Below are 21,292 nucleotides of genomic sequence, written 5' to 3' on the forward strand. Positions count from 1 at the left end.
AATCAAATTTACGGCCGGTTTCATAATCAAACCTAAAGCCGCTTTAACTAAAAGCTTCCTTTAACCCTACTAAAAATGACAGTAAAGGAAGCTTTGAGCTTAAAGTGACTTTAGGTTTGATTATGAAACCGGCCGTTAAAGTCACTTTAAGCTTAAAGCTTCCTTTAGTGTCATTTTTAGTAGGGTTAAAGGAAGCTTTAAAATTAAAGGGACTTTAGGTTTGATTATGAAACCGGCCGTAAAAATGACAGTAAAGGAAACTTTAAGCTTAAAGTGACTTTAAATTTGATTATGAAACTGGACGTTAGACGATTAAACTTTAAGATCGAGATTTTTAATAATAATAATAATAAAATTTATTTCAAAGTATGTCTCATAAAGTCTACAGATCAATCATGAGCATAAGATGAAATATCGTCGATTTAAACTCAGACTATCCATCAAAATGTAATATAAATAAGCTCATAGGTGAACATGTTTCCACATTATCTGGAAGTTTGTCGAAAAATCTTATACCTGCATAAATTGGATGAGTCTGTTATGTGTAGCCTGTGCTTGGGATAATGGGATAACTAATGTTAACTTTTCCTGTATCATAATTGTGAAAAGAGTCCACTTCTGGGAACAAGTTTTTGTTTTTGTAAATGTACATTATTGTCTCAAAAATGTACAGTCCATATATTGTTGATATCCCATTTTTTTTCAGATGCCTCGGCAACTTTGGGTACATTTCAAACTGAATATCGCTCTCATTACCCTCTTCTGAATTCTGAACAGATCCAATATATTATGGTGGCTTTCCCATACAATAATACCAAATCTCAAGATTCTTTCGAAGTTGGCAAAATACATTATTTTCATTGATTCTTCATTCACATACTTTTGTATAACTCTCATGGAATATTCTACTGAGTTTATTCCCCAGTTTTTCAATGTGTTCTGCCCCTACTAGATTTTCTTGTATGGTGATCCCTAGGAATTGTGTGGAATCTTCTGGTTTTATGTCTTGATGTGATAGTGTAATATTGTTAGAAGTCTCAATCTGTTCGTGTTTAGTTCGAAACAACATAACATGCGTTTTGTCGGTATTCATAATCAACCCATTATATAAAAACCATGTTTCCAACTGTTGAAATAGACTAGAAGCTTCAGTTATCAGATCAGCATATAGCTAGCATTTGCAGTATAGCATTGTTTAGTTTGTTCACAGCATTTTTAATTTTTTGTTTCAAGGTATGTGCAGAAGTCAGCCTTATCATAAAGGTCATATAACAAACCTTCTGAATGAGATTTCAATCAATTTTGAGAAAGGCAATACATAATCGTAATAATGAATAATGCTTCTTGTTGCTACAAAACAGCAAAAACTCCGAAAAATTGATTCAAAATGGATAAGGCTTTATGACTGTGATGATATACACTGCGCAAAAAAATTAACGCACATTCTGAAAATCTCAATTTTAATGAAAGTTAACTCTACATTGACTTTATAACTTATTTTTTATGTTCTCTCGGGAAGGTTTTGAACGAAACAAGACACATTAAATGGAAGAAAAATTCAGGATTTCACCGAATCTTATGTGAAATAAGAGAAATGAACAATTTTCAAAATACTGAAATGCTGATAAGTGATTCAATACTTGGTATTTCCACCCCTTGCGTTAATTACAGCTCGGCAACGACGGTTCATACTCAAAATGAGTGATCTTAAAATGTTCTGATCTAATCCTTCCCAGATTTCTCCGAGTTGGATTCCTAAGTCATTAAGAGTAGCTGGACGATTTTCTGAACTTCTCAGCCTTCTATTGAGGTTGTCCCAAACCTGCTCAATCGGATTGAGATCTGGACTTCTTGCTGGCCATTCCATTCGAGAGACTTCAACCTTTTCAAGGTACTCCTGAACGATGTGCGCACGATGGGGTCTGGCATTATCGTCCATAAAAATGAAATTTTCACCAATGTATGGGGCAAATGGCACTACATGCTCTTCAAGAATGTTCCTTATATACTTATCAGCATTCATAGCTCCATTATCAACGACCACTAGGTCTGTGCGAGTAGTCAAAGATATTCCACCCCATACCATAATCGATTCTCCCCCGAAACCAGTAGTATTCAGGGAATTGCACTGAGCATATCTTTCATGTGGACGTCTGTATACAAGGGAACGTCGATCACAATGGTAGAGGCAGAATTTAGACTCATCTGTGAAGAGAACTCTTTCCCAATCGGCCTCTTCCCAATGGATATGCTCTCTCGCAAAATCCAAACGCGCCCTTCGATGAGCTGGGGTAAGAGCTGGGCCTCTTGCCGCGACACGAGGCCTTAAATCATATTCTCTGAGGCGATTTCTTATTGTCTGAGTGCAAATTTGCACCTCATGAGTTTGCTCAAGCTGAATTTGAAGGAGGCGAGCGGTTGCAAACCGTTGTCTCAACGAAGAAACTCTCAAGTGACGTTCTTGATTGGCAGTTGTTACCCGTGGTCTACACTGTCCTGGTCTTCGGACATTCATACCTGTCTCCCTGAATCGCTGCAACATTCTGGACACACTTGTATGGGAAACTCCAAACCTTTCTGCAATTCTTGTGTATGTCCACCCTTCTTCTCGCAAAACTACCGCTTGGGCACATTCCTCTTGGGTCAAATTGCGTGTTTCGCGTTGCATAGCGATCGAGTGTAGAAAATCAAACGAAAGAAAAACTATTGATCACTAGAATTGATCGAGAACAACTGATTTTAGAATGGAGCCAATACATTCAAAATCTGATAATATCACCTTTTTTGTTCCTGCTGGGATAAAATATCTGTATTGAAGAAAACCGTTGAATGGATAACATATGCACGCATAATTCTGATAAAAATAATTATCATTGAGAACACCTTCAGTTGTAGCATGAATTTGAGATTTCCATAATGTGCGTTGATTTTTTTGCGCAGTGTATATAGTTAGATACGATTGAAGAGCTTTTAAATGATTCATTTGGAAAAAAAGGAAAATGATTGTCAAAATGAGGCAACACTGCTTTTGACCTTTCAGAAATGATCTGTCAATAAAAATGGCTCAAAGTTAGATATTCCTAGTTTTTTTGGCAAAAACTCTAATTTCATAGCTAGAGAGATAACCTACTTACAGTATTTCAAATATTGGACCATTTTTGCTGAAAATTATCAATAAATCCGAAACGGGCAATCCGAGAGTCATAAAACTATGTATATTTGATTTCTTCTCCTCAATCTCTATTCAAATGTCGAACAAAATATAGGGCGTTCCATTTAAAAAAAGGTACCTGTGTATGGCCCCTCTGTATAGAAATGAATAAGTCGTATTAATTCAATTTAATTTCATTTGATTCCACTTTTCCCATATACATAATATAGGACCTATAAGGGGCTATGATGGCCCTTACAAAGCAACTCATTTTCCTCTTATACTTATTTATGTGATCCCGGTATTCGCATTTATTTTATTCTTCTTTCATATTTTTGTTTAAATTATGACTTTTAGGTTTTTCCATCACAAAAGCATCATCTCTGCATTGCACTAATGTACTAATCAACTTTAATCTGTCTCATCACCTTTTTCAGCTGCTTTTTTAACACTTAAGGTCTTTAAACTGTTTGGTAAAAGATTAAAATACTTTCTTGCATAACTTATGTAGCTCATTTTTCTTTTAATTAATGTATTTCTTGCCACTTCAACAGTTTTATTTGTATCCACGGGATAATTGCCATATTCCATCTTTAATTGTCTGTATTGATACTGCATTTATTGCGAACACCTGCTTAGTTTTTAATTGTTCTAATGTTTCTATAGTTCGCATATAAGATCACAGATTACAGATTACATCTGAATTTCATCGAGTTACCTTCAGTATAGTTTTCAAGAAACAGCAATCCGAAAAAAATTAGGGACCAGAATCTTCCTATTTGCACCCATTACATGCATATTAGAAAAATGATTATTTATCTAATACAAGGAAGCTTGAGTGTCGATGATTCAATGGAACGATTTTAATACGTACATTATTTGTTTATTTTTAAGAACATGTTGAAATCCATTCACCATCAGTTCTCTGGGAGTTTCCGAAATATGAACAGAGCTAAGCGTTGAAATTGACCAAATATTTTTCAAAATTACTATCCGGCGGCAGCGGCGTATCTATTTTCAGACAAGAAAAAATTTATGACCGGGACCGTCGAGGAGGACATGTTTACAAATTTGATATGGTTCGTTTCATGAATAGTTTCTCTCAGAAAACTACGAGAATATAAATATCAATTGTTTATTTTGAAAGGTTCAGGAATGCATCACTGTCAACTTTTGGGCTGCATGCCTAAAATATTTCCTCTGGACAACGAAGATAAATCAGAAGTAAAAAAAAAGTGTTTTTCGATTGAGGTTTATGCTCAAAAATACATTTTTTCGAACGATATGAATGATTTGAGTAGAAAATTTGATGATGTTTTTAAATTCAGTTTGTTCCTATTATTAAATGAATCACTTTTTCTACTACCATTTCTCAGAAGTTGCCTGGGTTGAATTGAAAAGGTATTTTAAAATAAGTATTTGACCGAATACGTGCCTGTATATCCAGTTCGATAATTCAATAATCGACAGGACGAAAGCGTTTTAACATTGAAAAAATAATAATTCGAATACAATGTTCATCGTTACCTTCCAAGGTTTGTAAAGAAAGTAATAAAAATTGATTTTGATTGAGAAGCTAAACTTCAATACTTTCAATATTCATGGATATAATCAGAATAGATCAATAGGGTTGAGAAATATTTTATCACAGAAATGCTTCTCTCGTGAGCTGTAGAATATTTTGGATCAATATCCATTGACATTTATGACCACACAGGTGAAAAACCAAATTATAAAATTTAGATATGGGACTCCACTTTCCGATGCTGTTTACAGAATTTGAATACTAGGATTTCCCTTAAATAAGCGCATTTTGCAGGTCAACCCCCTTATTACTCGATTGTTCAAAAACTTCACTTAGGACAAAAACTAAAGAAAAATTTATACAGTAAATAAAATAAAATAAGAATTAAAATATAACATGACAAGAAAGCTCTATGAGCAGATAGCGATCACGTGAAAACACCTTCCTTGATCGCCTTCGGCAGATATAGAGCTTTCTGATTTTGTTTTATTTTTGTATTTTCAATTACTATCAGAGTTTTTTTGATGATGTATAATCTTAACCTATTCGGCTCACATTTGAGGGTGAAGTGTCCTTAATTTCTCACAAAATTGTTTTAGAGCTTCAAATGCATAATAATACATTATTGTTTCAAAGTTTCCTTATCGATTTTTCTCAATATAAAATGCATCACAAGCATTTACCTAATATGTGCAGTTAAATTGCCTGATTAATTGCTTAAATTTCGGACGATATTTCTTGTTAAGAAATGTCCAGAATATTTCGTTGGGGTCAATGCCAAAATTTTTATAAACTTACTTTTGCGACTGAATTTTTAGAATGAATATCGAGATGTATGTATAATAGGTACATTCACTTATCTTTGGAATAAATCAATTTCATTATAATTTCATTCATTCGACATAAGCGGCATACTTGGCATTTATTGTGAATTGGACATGCAATTGATTAATTAATGAACTGGGAATTCTGTTGGTAATTATGGACATTCATTCAGATTCGGATCAGAGTGGACAGGTTATGAATATATTTTCATCATTTTTCTTTTATTGCCATTGTTGGCTTTCAGCAGAGTTTACTGAATATCTTATATCAAGAGGATATTTATATAATACAATACTTTTGTTTAGTTTTTATGAGGAAACAGGTCAGGCATTCTATTCTATTCTATTATTATCTATTATATATTATATACCTATATATGTATATGGGTGTTTCAAAGAAAGATGAACCCGTCTATAAGATAGGTAGAAAACTGAAAAATAAGTGGGGTTTGCTTAGTAAAAAATTTTCAAGAAAAAAAAAATAATACAAGAAAGGAAAGCCTTCAATCTTAATTTTTTCAAATGAATCCGTTTTATCGATGGGGTCTCATATACGCGACCAAAAATTTTAATTCACATAATGCATACTGATTAATAATAATGAATAGTAATAATTAATATCTTCATCATTACTCCTTACCAGCATCGGTTATTACTTCATAATTTTCAGATCAGAATATTCCGAAAACGCTACACAGTATCAATTTTTACTAAAAGTACCTTTTTGGTGTAAAATTGAATGATGTTTAATTTCACTTGAAATTTTGATGAATAAATCTAACCTTGAAAAAGCTATACTACTTTTTACGAACCGCGTAATTAGCGCCCTCTATGAGAGTCAGATATAAAAACAAATTCATGGGATGCATCAGCTCCCGAAAAATATTCGTATTAAATTTCATTACAATGTTGCCAGTAGTTTCGACAAAATCGTGAAAAATGTGTAAAAATTATTTTATTCACAACACTCCAGATACAAAGTTTACAGAGTTAGGAAGATAGGAAACGGCCTCATATCGCTAGTACTAAAAACCGACTAATTTTGGCCTGTGTTTCCCACAATTGACCATCAGATGGCGCTGGAATCGTACTGTCAAACTGTTAAATAACAGTTTTCTATTTCATAATTGAAGTGCGCGAAATTCGAATTCTATTCCTTTTATTGAATTCAAATAAAGACTTCGTAGAAAACATTCTGAGCAACAAAACAAGAGTAGGGCTTTGTGTTGTGATCAGGTTGTTTTTTCATCTAAACATTGTTTTGAATCAATAATTAATGAAATACTGTGTTAGATTTGGTATACTTTTTATTTGAAATTTATAAAAAATTTGATAGAATTGAAGATTATACAGGGAGTATTCAAAGGTCAAGCTTTTTTTAACAAAAGGTTCAAATGGTGAAAATAATTCAACTTTGAAAACACCCTGTAAACAAATAATAGAGCTTTGAATACGGGACTTCACAGAACATGGAGAAATGTTATAGATCAAAGGTGTTATTTCTATACAATATATTTTTTCCAATTAATAAAATCAGTTGAATTTATAGAAATCTTTCAAGATTTCCTTTACATATTAGTTACAGAATTTTCAGAATCACAATTTAAAAAAACTTTACATAGGTGTAACCTGTATTTCAGTAAAGACATGCATAATAATACATATATCCAGCTATAAATGATAATTCAGTGATGAATTGAAATACGTGTGCGAAGCGGGAAGGCATATATGTAAAATTAATGAATCAAAAAGTTTGCGAGACATTTGCCCCAACTTCAGCAGTCCCAATAGAAAATATAGAAGAGGGATCATTTTTCACAAAACGGTGTGTAAAAACCTAGGAGTATGAGTGCATTTTATTTGGTTTCGAGATAATGAGATTTAAAGTTTAAAATTATTCCCAAATTCGACCTGTTGGTTTCTCGAGTACTTTGTCTTTTTTACTTGAAGTTTTGGACTTACTCAGCTTGTCCCGCCTCTTACTCATAGACAACGTGGTGATCATCAAAGTGCAACTCTTCACTTACACTAATTTCATCGAACATCCGAGAACAAATTCCTTTTTTCTGCTCAGTATTTGAGAGATGCAACCTCAAGGTTTCTATAATGGCTGTACTTATTCCAGGAGGAAATTTCAATTTTTACTGCAGTTCATCAAGTCAATGTCTTGACATACTGAAAATCCTCTTCATTTCAGAGTATTGAAAATAAAAATCAATCAATATTAGAGTTACATTGTACGAGTTTCAATACTTACGTTTCCATTTTCATGATAAAACTTATATTCGTAGAATTTTTTGTACTAGTTTCCACAATTCCTTACCATACAATAGTTTCCATACGACATTGTGAGCAAAGATATTTTTCTTTGATTTTGAAATTTTCACTAAGAAAATACCAAAGATATGTAATATCTTTGGAAAATACACGAAAAACTTGGTACGAGAATCAAAACAAACGGCCATGTTTCTTCAAATCTTACAAAAGTCAAATTACATTTCTACAAATGGCCCTCGAATAAATATTTTAACCATTCTTTAGCATTTTAGTAACACAATTGAACCACGCTCACGCAAGTGTAGACGCTTGGTTTCCTATCTTCCTAACTCTGTAATCTTTGTCCAGATGTCGAAACGAATTATTCATTTCGGACTGAAATGAAGTTTTTAAAATGATGATTAGTATTGCACCCACAACCAGGTTATTTAATTTCTTGTTTATATGAGCTTCAATGTTGCGTCTCTGGAAATCCTACCAGGCATCCTATATTTCGCAGAGAGAATTCACTAACTCTCTGCAAACACGTCAAGTTACGCCCATATGCTAACGCCAATTTCCTCTGTAATGAATCAGTTGCTTGTCATCACATGGACAGGAACTAACACAACACGCCCATCCTACGTGATTCCATTCCTGTTTTGCTATGTGAAATAAGGGGAGTATGAGATAGGGTCTACCCAACAAAAATTTATTCAGTGAACATGTATAACTTTTGTTGATTCCAATGAAGTAGACCGAGAAATTTCATAGCATATAAGTAATGATTAATTTAAAGATATTCAAACAAAAAAATGATAGTTTTTTAGTCACCACTGGTGATTTACCGTGATGATGCATGTTAGGGACGTTGGCGTTTTCGGTAATGAACTGTCCCCCTGACCTCTGCAACTTCCGGTTATAACGGAAACACCGTACTACTATCTTATTTCAAATAGCACACCCAGTATATCTTTGCACCGTTAGATAGCTGATTTGATGCTGATGGGAGCATATACAGGGTGAGTCTTTGACTCGTACAAATATTCTTGAAGTCAAAAGAAACACTTTTTTCCTTCACCATTTTTTCCGAATCGGCTCGGATTAAAATATACAGGTTGTTGAAAAACATGAAAAAATGTTATTTTTAGTTCTCACAAACGGTTTTATCGAATGAAATGAATTTCGGAATATAGTTTTCGAGTAATTTGACGTTCAAAAATAAAAAATATCTCTGAAATTCGAAAAATCAGTTGGTTATTTTGAAGGTTATTTTGTTTTCCAGGGGTGGCACAGCTCATTATGGAAACTTAAAATGGCTATATCTTTTTATCAGAGATGAATCGGAAAAAATGGTAGGGGAGACTGGGGAGGGTTGATACGTTTTTTGGAATTTTTATTCTGGAAACTGAATTATATGAAGAAGTAGGACTTTTCTTATATTATATAATTCTTCAATTAATCGTTCAACAAAATAAATATAGAAGTCGCAAAACATAAACATCTTATTCTGTACAGAACGTTGAACACAAAAACATGCAAACTGTCTCAAGCCTCCCCACATGTGGGAGGATTGATACGATGTACTGGGAGAGTAATCGAGAGGATTATTCAGCTCAGTAGGTAGGTCAGCAATGATACTGGCTTGCTTTGGTCCTATAGGTGTAGAAAAATCAGGAAATTGTCAGTTAGTCACTTCCACACAAGAAAAGTCGGCCTCGTTAAATATATGGGGATTGTACGGTTTTTAAAAATCCCTTTGATATGTTGGATGGTGAAGACGCCTTCATGTAGGCCTATCCAACTAGCTACGGAATATTTTTTGAAGATTATACATGTATCAGGACTCCCCACGACAAATGTCTCAAACCTCCCTGAAAGCAATTTTTAAAGTGATTTATGTTTTCATCTTATACCCATATATTTTGAAAAGCGAATAAAACTGTAAATTGAGTAGTTTTATGCATATTTCCCAGTGAAATGTTTGTTTATGCCGAAGAATTAATGCATGATCATAAAACCCTTAGGTAACTTGAGTAAAAACTTACAATTTCTCACCTCGAAACACTCTTCGTTGAATATTTCACAAACAAACTACTGTTAGCCTTACATATTAACGTCACGCAATGCCCTCTGCCAAAGAATAGTGTTCACTAGTATAATACTTTTGAAAACGGCTACAGATCGCGGATATAAGCCTGTATCAAGCCTCCCCATGTATCAATGCTCCCTAGTCTCCCCTACAGGAAAAAGTGTTTCTTTTGACCTAAAGAATCTACTGTTAAAATATTTTTACGATTCAAAGACTCTCCCTGTATATATAGATACATACACATCCACCAGGTCCGTCTGTTATCGAAGTGGGGATAATCTCGTCAGCCTACCAGAAAATTTTAATTATTTATATACTTTGTCATAAAAAATGATAACCCCATTCACAAAGTCATACTCAGATTGGGGTGACATTTACAAGTACATCTTTATTACACTAAGGCATACTATCTCCTTCCCAATTTATTTTTTCAAGAATGATGAATACTCACATTCTACATGGGTTATAAAAGCCACCCCTTGAGATTTAGATTAAAAATTAAACTATTGGACATCGAACTATCTCTGTGAAAGCGGAAAAGCTTCGATTGATAAATAAATGGTTAAGGTTATCTTTTCGAATAACCATGGCGCCGATGTCAACCATAAAAAAAATCTGGATTTACAAAATTAACATCGAGTATCAAAAGTCCCCCATAAAATCAATTTCACCCCTTTGAATGTATAGAGAAAATTTAAAATTTCATGTTGATGATGAATTCTCCACAATCCCTACAAATAGGTAGTTTATTAGATATCATTCATGAAGTGTCGAAATTGTTTATCGGAACTTAGAATTTGAGTTTTCTTCTGTGGTTTCCAGAAGTCACAGTTCGAAATGGCTCTTTTCCTTTGTTTCAAGTTTTTGTTTGATAACTTGATAAATTTTTAGGTGTAGGGTTTACTTAGGTAAACGTTATTGTAAAATGCATATTCACAACTATATACAAGGTGTATTTAAAGGTGAAGTAGAATTGGTACAAATGAAGCGTTTCGCAAAAAATCACCTATACAAAACTTTCAAAATGACGAAGTTGAAAAAAAAATGAAAATGTTTACTGAAATAGATCCTAATACGACCCTAGATCATTTGTGGGCAATTAAAAAAAAACTTATCTAGTGATGACTGACTCAACCATATGGTTTCTTTCAGAATATTGGCCCGTTTGATTTTTACATGGAAATGAATGCGGAAACTTAGTATTGCCGAATTTTCCTCATTACTTTTCAATAACTTAAACGATTTTATGGAACTTCCCACTTCGATATCAACTTACAAAAAAAAATACCTAGGACCAAGTGTAAAAAAAAATAGAATATTGGTTCAAAATCTCACCTGCAAAATTCGTCCAAATTATTCACAGATGTCATCACAATCTTCTTGTTCTCCACCAAAAATGTAACGTAAGAATGTAAAATGGGGTGAAATAGGGTAACAATAATATTATTTCTCAAAATAAGCACTTTTGATTAACTGTCTCAACCTTCTACACAGTTTTCAACACAAATCGCACAATACAACAATTTTTTCAAGTGACCTGATGCATCTAATCAGATAGACTCAGATGTTTAGAATCATTCAATGTCAGCCATATGTTTATGTTTTGTTTCGTTTTTCCGATGCCGGAGTCACCTTCCACAGTCCCGTACTTGGAATTTAATGAAATTTTGTCGAAATTCTGTGGGTTGTAGCTCAGCCATCTTGAATATTTATTGAGGAATTTTTGGCGAAATGACTTATTTTGATGACTTCTACCTTCTATAAACAAAAGTTCACCTCTGAAAATACCCTGTATAATGATAATAGCAGATACGATGTTACCGAATTCGGTATACTGGGCGCTCGATTCAAAACTGCTTCCTGGTCTTCCGGTGGCTTAATTCTTACCTTGCTAGCTTAGGAACAAAAATGAGTGAGTTAGGCTAACAAACCCGCTCATCTTTGATTATGAGAACTGAGAACAGCGTAAGTTACTCTGCCAGTGTGCCAGTGACTCCAGTGAATGAGTTAGGTTAACTAACTCGCTCATCTTTGCTTATGACAACTGAGAACAGCCTAAGTTACGCTGCCAAAGACTGTGCGGTTGAACTAAAAAATTAGTATTTTAGAAATAATCTTTCAATCGTGGACAAATTTAAGTTTTCTAACCTCATGTTATGACACTTATTCGAGCTTCAAGATCAATGCTCTTACTCAGTTGGATGGCCATATTCAACTTTTTCTTCTCTTCCGATAAACGTCATTTGCGAGTACAATATTCTCGTTGAACCATATACTATTATCCTACCAAGTTTTGATTTTAATTAATCAGATATAATCATTTCTATGCGAACACTTGAACAACTATAATTCATTCCCAAAGAATTATATATCTCATTCATAAATCTTTGAATGCAAATAGAATGTGACTACAATATGTACGCTGAAGGCACGTACACTTAACTTACCTTTCAATTCATGTTTACCTGTCCGCAACCTTGTTCAACTGAAAGGGTTTGTACGTGAAATGTAAATAAGTTACGAAACTGGTCTACAAATCCGATCTGTATGTGTAAACATTGACTCGGGTTGTTTTGAGGGTGCTTCGTGAATAATTCATTTATTTCAACAGAGGTGTCAATATTTGTGGGCCAAAGGTCGAAAAAACTTCTTCTACTACCTGGGACCTGGGATATCGACAAATATGGTTTGAATTTCGTTTTTCCAAACTTCAGAACCGTTGAAAATGTTTTTGATTGACAATCCAATTGAGAGGGTTTTTAATTTCTCAACTGTAATGATTGAAAAATCGAACATTCGGATATTGCAAAGCGTTTAATCCTTCAGCTCGAGCAATCAATTGTACAGGGAGGGCAAAATTGGCGATACCTGAACTACAACTTTTTAACCCAACGAGATTTTTTTTTCGAAAAACTAATCATGCCATCTACCATATTCATCCACCTTCTTTTGTTTCTGAGTTATAGGCCAAAATTTAAATTTTGGCGATTTAAACTTTGGTCATTATCTCCGATTCTGTTTGTGCTAGGTTGTTGAAATGAAAACATTATGCAGACACTTTTTTGATAGCAATCCAGTGGAGTACCTACTATGATTTTTTCCTACAGGTTTATTTGCTGAACTAAAATAAAAAGTTGTTTTTTCTTAGGAAAACAGTAGTTTAAAATGACTCTTTCCAAGTCATTTTAAACTACTGTTTTCATAAGAAGAAACACATCTTTATGTTATAGCTCAGCAAATATACCTGTTGGAAATAATTATAGTACGTCACTGGATTGCTATCAAAATGTTTTCATTTCAACATCCCAGCTTAAACAGAAACGGAGATAATGACCAAAGTTGAAATTTGAATTTTAACTTATAGATAACTCGAAAAAAAAGAAGATAAAGAAATGCAGTTGATGGCATTAGTAGTTTCACGAAAAAAGACGATCGTAATGTGCCATGCATTTTCCTCTATCTCGTGGGGTTCTAAAAGTTGTAGTTCAAGTATCACCAATTTTACCCACCCTGTACATTTTTTTGTTGGATAATGTCAAAAATTATCTATAAATGACAATGAGATCGAGTAAATATCAGTTATTTCTTCAATTGATTTTATTGTTTCGAATTGACGTGTAAAATAGTTATTTTTCTAATAAATGCGAAAAGTGATTATTGCCGCACGAAACTGCCGTTGTTGCCTTTTTTCTAAAAAAGTAATTAAACTTTGCTCGTTATTTTTTATCGTAGAATACGGTGATGAATGATTGACTAATTCTGGGACATGAAAAGGTCTAAAAATTCATTCATTATTTTAGCTTCCTTTGACGATATTTTGTGATATTTTTTTATATCCTTAGTGATAATTTTTTATTCAGCCTCGCCTTTTGCAAATATTTTTTGTCCGCAGAGATGTATTATATTATTGTATATGTATATGTTTTGTGTCCAAGAGCGCTAATAGAAACCATCCCTTAAGGTCTGACCAGATGTTTTCGTTTTTATCACAAAAAAGGACCCTTGGCGGATTTTATCTCTGAATTTCCAAAAATATAAGTCGAATCGCATTTACAATTCTGAACAAGTTTTCCAAAAAAATCTGATAGTCACTCCATTTCAACCCTAAGGATTCTCTTTATATGTGTTCCATCCATTGTGTCGAAGAGCAAGACAACGTGGATCGAATCTTTATTCTTTTGTTTTTCTATTACTCCCTTTTTCAACCTATGCGTTGTTTCTTGAAAAAAACTCATTTATTTAGGCTGAGATTTCAAAAACCAAGTTCCTGTGACCTATTTTCTTAAGCAACCATTCACAGTAGGAGGAAACTTGAAGCCTAAGGCACATTTCTCTATAAAAGAAATAGGTCATACTAATTATTAATGATAAAAACTTTCGGAATAAATTTTGACACTCGTGAATAGGCAATAACGGATCTTTTGTTCTTATGAACTTCAATAGTCGTTTGCACCGTTTCAGTAAAGTGATTAAATTCTTAAACTACGTTTAAGTATAGAATACCCATGAACTAAACGTGGGTTACGATTAAGTTCTTAAAGTTATACATGGATTGATTTCCTTGATTATTGACATTCAATTAGAACACACCACAGTTACTGTTCTTCTTCGGTTTATTAGTTTATATGAAACTAACAACATTATTCTTCATTACTTCCATACAAATATCAATAGCATTAAAATCTCCATCTCTATGGATTATTGACGAAAGGGAAATTGTTGCTGGAAATTGTTCGCTTTGCCATACTTTTCATACGTATAATGTAGGAATATTTTTTTCAGGAAAGTACCAAAGTCTTCAAGATGGGATGTTTTGGGAGCAAAGATAAATTGTCGAAAGAAGATATGGATTTCTTGAAATCACACACAAGATATGACGAAAGTACAATAAAAGAATGGTACAAAGGATTCAAGGTAAGGTGCATTTTTTCAAACCGGATCTTGATTGACATCTAGCCTGCCCGAAGGCTGTGGGTCAGTAATTCGCAATCGATTGTCTCGTATTTTGGATATGTCATTAGAATTGAAAATTCCGCGTTGTCTTCATTCTTTTGAGCAGCCAAGGAGTGTTGATGAATGGATTTTGTTTTGTTGTTTCATTTTCGCATTTTTTTTAAGGAGACATTGGTGAACTTAGCCCTTAATCGCTTCGCGGTAGTTACAATTATTAAAAATTAATTCGATTTTGAGAACGTCTTTCAGACCTCCTGAAAACTGGGAGATCACTTTTGTCAACAATTAATTAAATACTTGACAATTAAAATTTTTGCCTACCTATACCTCTTACTAAGTCATAACATGATTTGAAGCCACTGTTCTGGGTGTCAATTTCTTATGGATGTCCCACATTTTGCTCGTGTTTCTATATAGGAATAAGGGCTCAAAAAGTCTAATCTGAATCGAACTATCCAACAATCAATCATAGTATTTATAGAAAGACCATTCCGTTGGTTGATGCTGACCATGGTTTCAGTCTCATTTGACATTTGACTTCGTCAGAGTAGCCCATCTCCGTGATTAGCATCTACCGAGGCATCTACACTTCCTCGACTGAAGGGTCTTTCTGTTAAAAATTATTGTTGATGAATGGACCCCGCTCCATCCTTATGGAAAATGTATACGAGGTGGTGACAAATTCGATGCCTTCCACTACTATCTTTCAAACTATACCAGATATAATAATAAAAACTAGCTGACCCGGCAAACCTAGTTTTGCCATTTAAATTATTTCTAGGGTAGATAATAATAACTAACTCATCGTGATTGCTCGATTGGTCGTAAGAAAAAGGAATGCCTTTTTTCTGTTCTGTACAATTTTTTTTGGGAATATTTTGTTATATAAGCCTTGCCCTAACAATAATAAACACAACAAAAAAAAGAATTGTCCAATTTGGTGCGATCGTTTGAACAATAAAGCATTTTGAAGTAAACCATAGATCCTCTTTTATCAATATAGATAATAATAATCATTATTATTATTCTCTTGGACCACCAGCGATTTAGCAGCCTTACAGGGAAAAATAAGGACGATGCTGACTAAACACAATAAACATCACCCCAAAAGCTCAAAAGAACGGACAGAGCTGCCACGACATCTTGGGGGTAGAGGAATTGTTGATTTGTGCAACCGTTTGTCACAGGAAATTGTAGGATTGTAGAAAATATTTTCTGAGCAAGGCTGCTTCATCAGAACTCCATGGTTTGTGTTGCTGATAGTTCTACACCGTTGAAGCTACAGCAGGACCACTTGGAAACCATCGAACACTCTGCAGAAAGTAAAATGCAGAAAATGATTGGCAAACCTTTGCATAGAAGGCACCAGAACGAGGTCAACCATGATTACGTCGACATATCTGCGTCAAACTACTGGTTGACTTCCGGAAGGTTGTTTCCTGAGACAGAGGGCTTCATGCTCGCCATCCAGGATCAGGTATTCCAACAAGGAACTACATGAAATATATCGCCAAGGATGCCTCAGTGGCGGATGATAGCTGTCGTTATGGCTGTACGACACATGAAACTATCCAGCACATCACTGGGGGATGTCAGAAGTTCGCGGGCACGGAGTACAAAAATAGACATGATGCTGTTGCCAAAATTCTTCACCAAGAATTGGCACTAAAACACCAACTTCTAAGTTCAAAAAAGGTTCCTTATTACAATTACCATCCGGATGCTGTATAATAACAATCTTCTAGATAGGCACACTGAAAAAATTTCAAAGTACAGAGATCTCGAGGAACAAACCAGGAGACAGTGGAAGCTGAAAGATATCAAGACCATCCCTATTGTCATATCATCTACAGGCCTGATACCGAAGAAACTACTAGAGAGCTTGAGGAAACTTCAGCTGGACGAAAATATCTATAGTCATGCAGAAGGCGGTACTGCTGGGAACGGCGAGAACTATACGCAAGTACATGGGGAATGCAGAGGAACACCGTCTGCTCCGACAGTAAGTGCGGGTGGAGCAGGACTCCAACCGGCGGCAGGGAGCCGAGGAGCGACCCGGACCCGACCACCACCACGAGCCCGAAAACCTGGAAAGGGCTCCAATAGAGCTTAATCCTTTTGATATCTGAGATATCTGGGATAAGTGAATTTTCCTCTGGAGAGGAGTGTGAAAGCCGCAAGGCTAAAATCATAATAATAATAATTTTATTCAATCCCCTCCGACATATACATATTTAAATGTTTATTTAAAAAAAGTTCTGCTTTTCTGAGTCTGAGTTTTCGGCATACCTTTGAAATATAGGCACATGCTACACTCAATGTTGTGTCGAGAGAGGGGTGCAGAGGGCAAGACACTTGTTTGTCATTTCTCAGTTCTAAATTTTGGTCATATTCATTCAATAAACCTAAGAAAGATTCAAATAGTGTTGATGGTGATGATCGAGTATTTATTCGACATTCTATTTGCATTTCTTATAAGATATGATTGTAGAAAACTGAACAGAGTTGATGTAAACGAACAATATCTTTCTATTTTTGGACTTCTAATTCTAGTGATAACATATTCTTTTTGAAATATAAAGGGTGAGCTTTATTGATTCAGTTTCATATTTTTTAAATTCCATTCTTTCATACTGTTTTAATTCCACTTTTCTCTAATATTTCAGAAATAAAATAAATTCTTTAAACAATCAGGGATTGTTTTCTTCACAACTATAGTTTTGGCGATACAGGGTGTTAATCATGAAAGGTGAGGCTAATTCGCAGAATCTTAAAACTCTCAAATACCAAGCTTTCAAAATGGTGCAATGCCACGATAACTTTATATCCATCACATTATTTCTATTCGTTTTGTGCTCACGAACAGGGCTAACAAATAAAAATCCAATAGGGTTAGTTTCAAAACAACCAGTGTGAGTTCACTGATGGGGATTGGAGATTAAATTTAGCCTGGATGAACTTCCTCAATCTCGATGGAAACTAATTGACATTATTGTTCCATACAGCCTGGTCCGCAAGTAGGGGTACGTCAACCCCTCGTTTTCTAGGTCGGAATCGGGAAAACATGTTATTAAGGCATTATCCTTTTCATTATTGATTCTATATCCCTATGGAAAATGGTCTCCCTGAATAGATGGTTAATTTCAATCATCAATATCTTCACGATGTGAGTTGCTATTGCCCCACAGAAATTAGATTTTCAATTAAGTGCTCTTTTGATGATTCCATCTGGTGTTGGTCGCAATGAAAATCGTATTAGGGTGAACTTATCTTCGCTAGAATTATTTCTGAGTGCCGAGAGGCAAAATTGAATGATTAAGGGAAATGCTGGCGAACTTACGGCGAACGGACGAATCAAATAAAAAGAGCGTAACTCAGTTATAGGGAGAATTCTCTTTAAAAGCATGAAAATTCTCGCTTATTTCACAGGGTTCATTTACACTTCATAGGAGTTTTTATCTACGCCTCCACTTTTATCCAGGTTCCAGCGATGAAATGAAAGATGCTTTGAAATGCATGATCTCCACTAATGTGGCCTGGCAATTGGTTTCCTTACAAGATTCGGTCCTAGGACGCGATTATAAAATTTATGTTAATTCGAGGTTGAAAGGTAAAAAGAAGATGAAATTTGTTAAAGGCAATACCATCTCGAGAAGCTGTACAATACTCGAATCAAATCAAGGGACTTTTTTCAGATATCAATTGAAACTCTGCATCTTTTTGAATACCAGTCTCAAACAAAATCAATTAAAAAATTGAAATAATCCTGAGTAAATTCTTGCACTAATTTGTCAGGAGCAAATCAGATGGAAAAAATTCTTCCTTGACAATGAACGAAAAATGGAAATGGTAAAACTTCGTGTTCTTTATCAGACTCCTTTCTCAGACGGGTACTTTTCAAAGGGAACTATGCAATTTATAACATTAAGTACTATAACTACTTCTTGATCAAGAATCACGGTTATCCTGTTGCCTATCAACGTTATGATAAGGATATAAGGATAAATTCAGATGCATACCACCCGACGATATTAACATCGACAAGTGTTACGATCTGAATTGAACTAGCCAATTTGCCATCGTCAAGGTCCCAAATGGAGTAGCAGATGCTGACCATGGTTTCGGCCTCATTTGGCCTCATCAGAGCAACATAGCATTTTTCCACGGTGGAAAACGTTTGGAATTGATGGAGTCTACGGTGGAGCGTACTCCATTTGGGACCTTGACGATGGCAAATTGGCTAGTTAATTTCAGATCGTAACACTTGTCGATGTTAATATCGTCGGGTGGTATGCATCTGAATTTATCCTTATTATTTTATTCATTGCCTCCCCGTTTAGGCGTGATCATTCTTCGTTATGATCAATGTTTTTGTAATTCATCTTGTCAGTCACAGATCACTGTAATTTAGCATTGCATTTAGCAAGTGATTTTTTTTACTATGCGGTCAGAAAAAATTGCTCCAGCAATTGCCCATGTGGCTAGAATTGTAACAGATTATCTCCATGAGATGAACATCCATAGATTAGACTGGCCTCCAGGTAGCCCCGATCTAAACCCAATTGAGCATGTTCAACTGTCAACCGGAAACCATTACAGCTAACAAAACAGCTCTTCCCGAAGGATGGAAAAATGTTCCACAACAAACAATGGGGAATTCTCCTCAATTTGGGTTATCACTGCATATGCAAGTTCAAACTCAATAATTATGAGTTTAATTAAAAAATCATCCTTCAAATATGGGGTTTTAAAATTTAAATCGCTTTGTGCGGAGTTTACGATTTGGCAACAGCGCAGACAAGACAATGAACAGAACAATGTCCGACCAGCTTGTTTATAAAATAACAGCTGTTGATCTACAGGCGCGTACTTACTGGCGAGCTTCAACTGCAACCGGCCATAAAAATCCCATAAAATTTTACGACCTTCCTCGTTCATCGCAGACTTCATAGACAGCCATCTTTGTCTATTTCATCAAGATAATGCATTTGTTGTCCTTTATTATCAAGGCAAATTTCAGTCGATGTTGCCAGCTTGTGCAATTCACACAAAACGCTTTAAACTTTAAATACCCATTTTCATTTTTCATTTTTAAGTGCTTGAAATAATTTTTTTTTGGGAAACGGTTGAAATGGTTATTTCAAAATGTGACGTTTCAAAGATATTTCATAAAAAATACATCATTTTCGTCAGAAGGAGTATTCCCTATTGCCAATTGTACCGCGCCGCATGGAAGCACGTGATATGAGCCCGCAAAGGCAATACTCAATATAAGAATGTCTTTATTTTTCATAATTTTTTCTGTATATTCTTAATGTGTTATCGTTATGAATTGCATAGTTTCGTGGACTCAATTTTTCGTTTATAATTATCCGGTTCTGTCATTAAAATTTTAGTGTTATTCTAATCCATCATGTGGTCTCCAGTATTAGAACACACATGATCAGCAATCTGTGATCTATCAATTTCTGTCTAGTAATGTTATTTATATGTTCGCGCTATCTTATTTCTAGAGATCTAGACGTTTCACCTTTATGAGTTTTACGACAAATACAGGGAATGTTGCAAACACAATTTTGTGATTTTGTTTTCCATTCAATGGTTAAGTTTTTGTTAGTATAGATATTAAATCATTTTGTGTTTTGATAAAAGTTCTTATATTGAATTTGGAACCGATTCTTTTTATTTTTTCTGAAATGCCATTAACATAAGGAATGACGTTCATTGAATTTGGTTGTTCTTGACGGTTTCTTGGTTATTCCTGATCATCATTATAATTTTGGTTGGACATTTTTCTTTCCAAATTTAATATTGTTTTCTCTATAAAATCTGTAGGATATTGATTATCCCTAAGAAATGTTTAATGAAGTCTAGTCAATTTCATTATGTATTTTCAATTTAGGGAATCGACGAAATCAAATGAGCTCTATCATAAAGTGTATTAATAATACCTTTTTTGACACTTACTTGGTGATTGGAATGAAATTTAAATATCTATTAGTGTGTGTTTTTTAGGAATACGCTTGGTTCGAAATAACTTGAAAAATTGGATGTCCAATGCCATTGTGAATTTCATCGTAAGTTCTTTGTTCTTAATATGATCAAATTTTGTAGTTCATCTCTGCCATGTTGCCAAATTACAAAAATGTCATCTACATATCGCCACCAAGTCTATGGTTTCAGTAAATATATGTCTTATATAGTTTTCTTCAAAATATGCCATAATATAATTATAACTAGAAAACATCATCTAATTGAAAATATGTAGAATTCAAGCAAACTTCTAATATCTCCATTATATCGTCAATAGTCAATTTTGAGTTTTCATAAATGGTTTTATCATCTGTCAATTTTGTTCTCACTATTTGAAGAGTTTTATCAACTAATACTAAGATTTCAGTCGCATTTAGATCAGAATTTCTAATTTTTCAGTTTTAGTGTTGGGTATTTTTCAAAAAACTAGTTCCTGTTAATGGGTTCAAAAATTGTAA

The 21,292-nt window shown here is 34.3% G+C and overlaps 2 protein-coding genes across 6 annotated transcripts in view; both read left to right on the forward strand.

The window, feature by feature from the left end:
* Window positions 1-21,292, forward strand: part of LOC123306815 (neurocalcin homolog) — a 148,150-nt gene that overhangs the window by 71,932 nt on the left and 54,926 nt on the right. The gene's annotated exons all lie outside the window — the stretch shown is intronic.
* The window catches only part of LOC123306581 (neuronal calcium sensor 2), a 134,170-nt gene that overhangs the window by 71,931 nt on the left and 40,947 nt on the right, over window positions 1-21,292 (forward strand). For all 4 annotated transcript variants that reach the window (XM_044888893.1, XM_044888759.1, XM_044888833.1 and 1 more), the window contains exon 2: window positions 14,631-14,762. In XM_044888893.1, the coding sequence (XP_044744828.1) occupies window positions 14,652-14,762 (111 nt within the window). In that variant the 5' untranslated portion in view covers window positions 14,631-14,651. The remainder of the gene's footprint in view (window positions 1-14,630; window positions 14,763-21,292) is intronic.

This window comes from Coccinella septempunctata, chromosome 1, assembly GCF_907165205.1.
Source record: "Coccinella septempunctata chromosome 1, icCocSept1.1, whole genome shotgun sequence".
NCBI lineage: Eukaryota > Metazoa > Arthropoda > Insecta > Coleoptera > Coccinellidae > Coccinella > Coccinella septempunctata.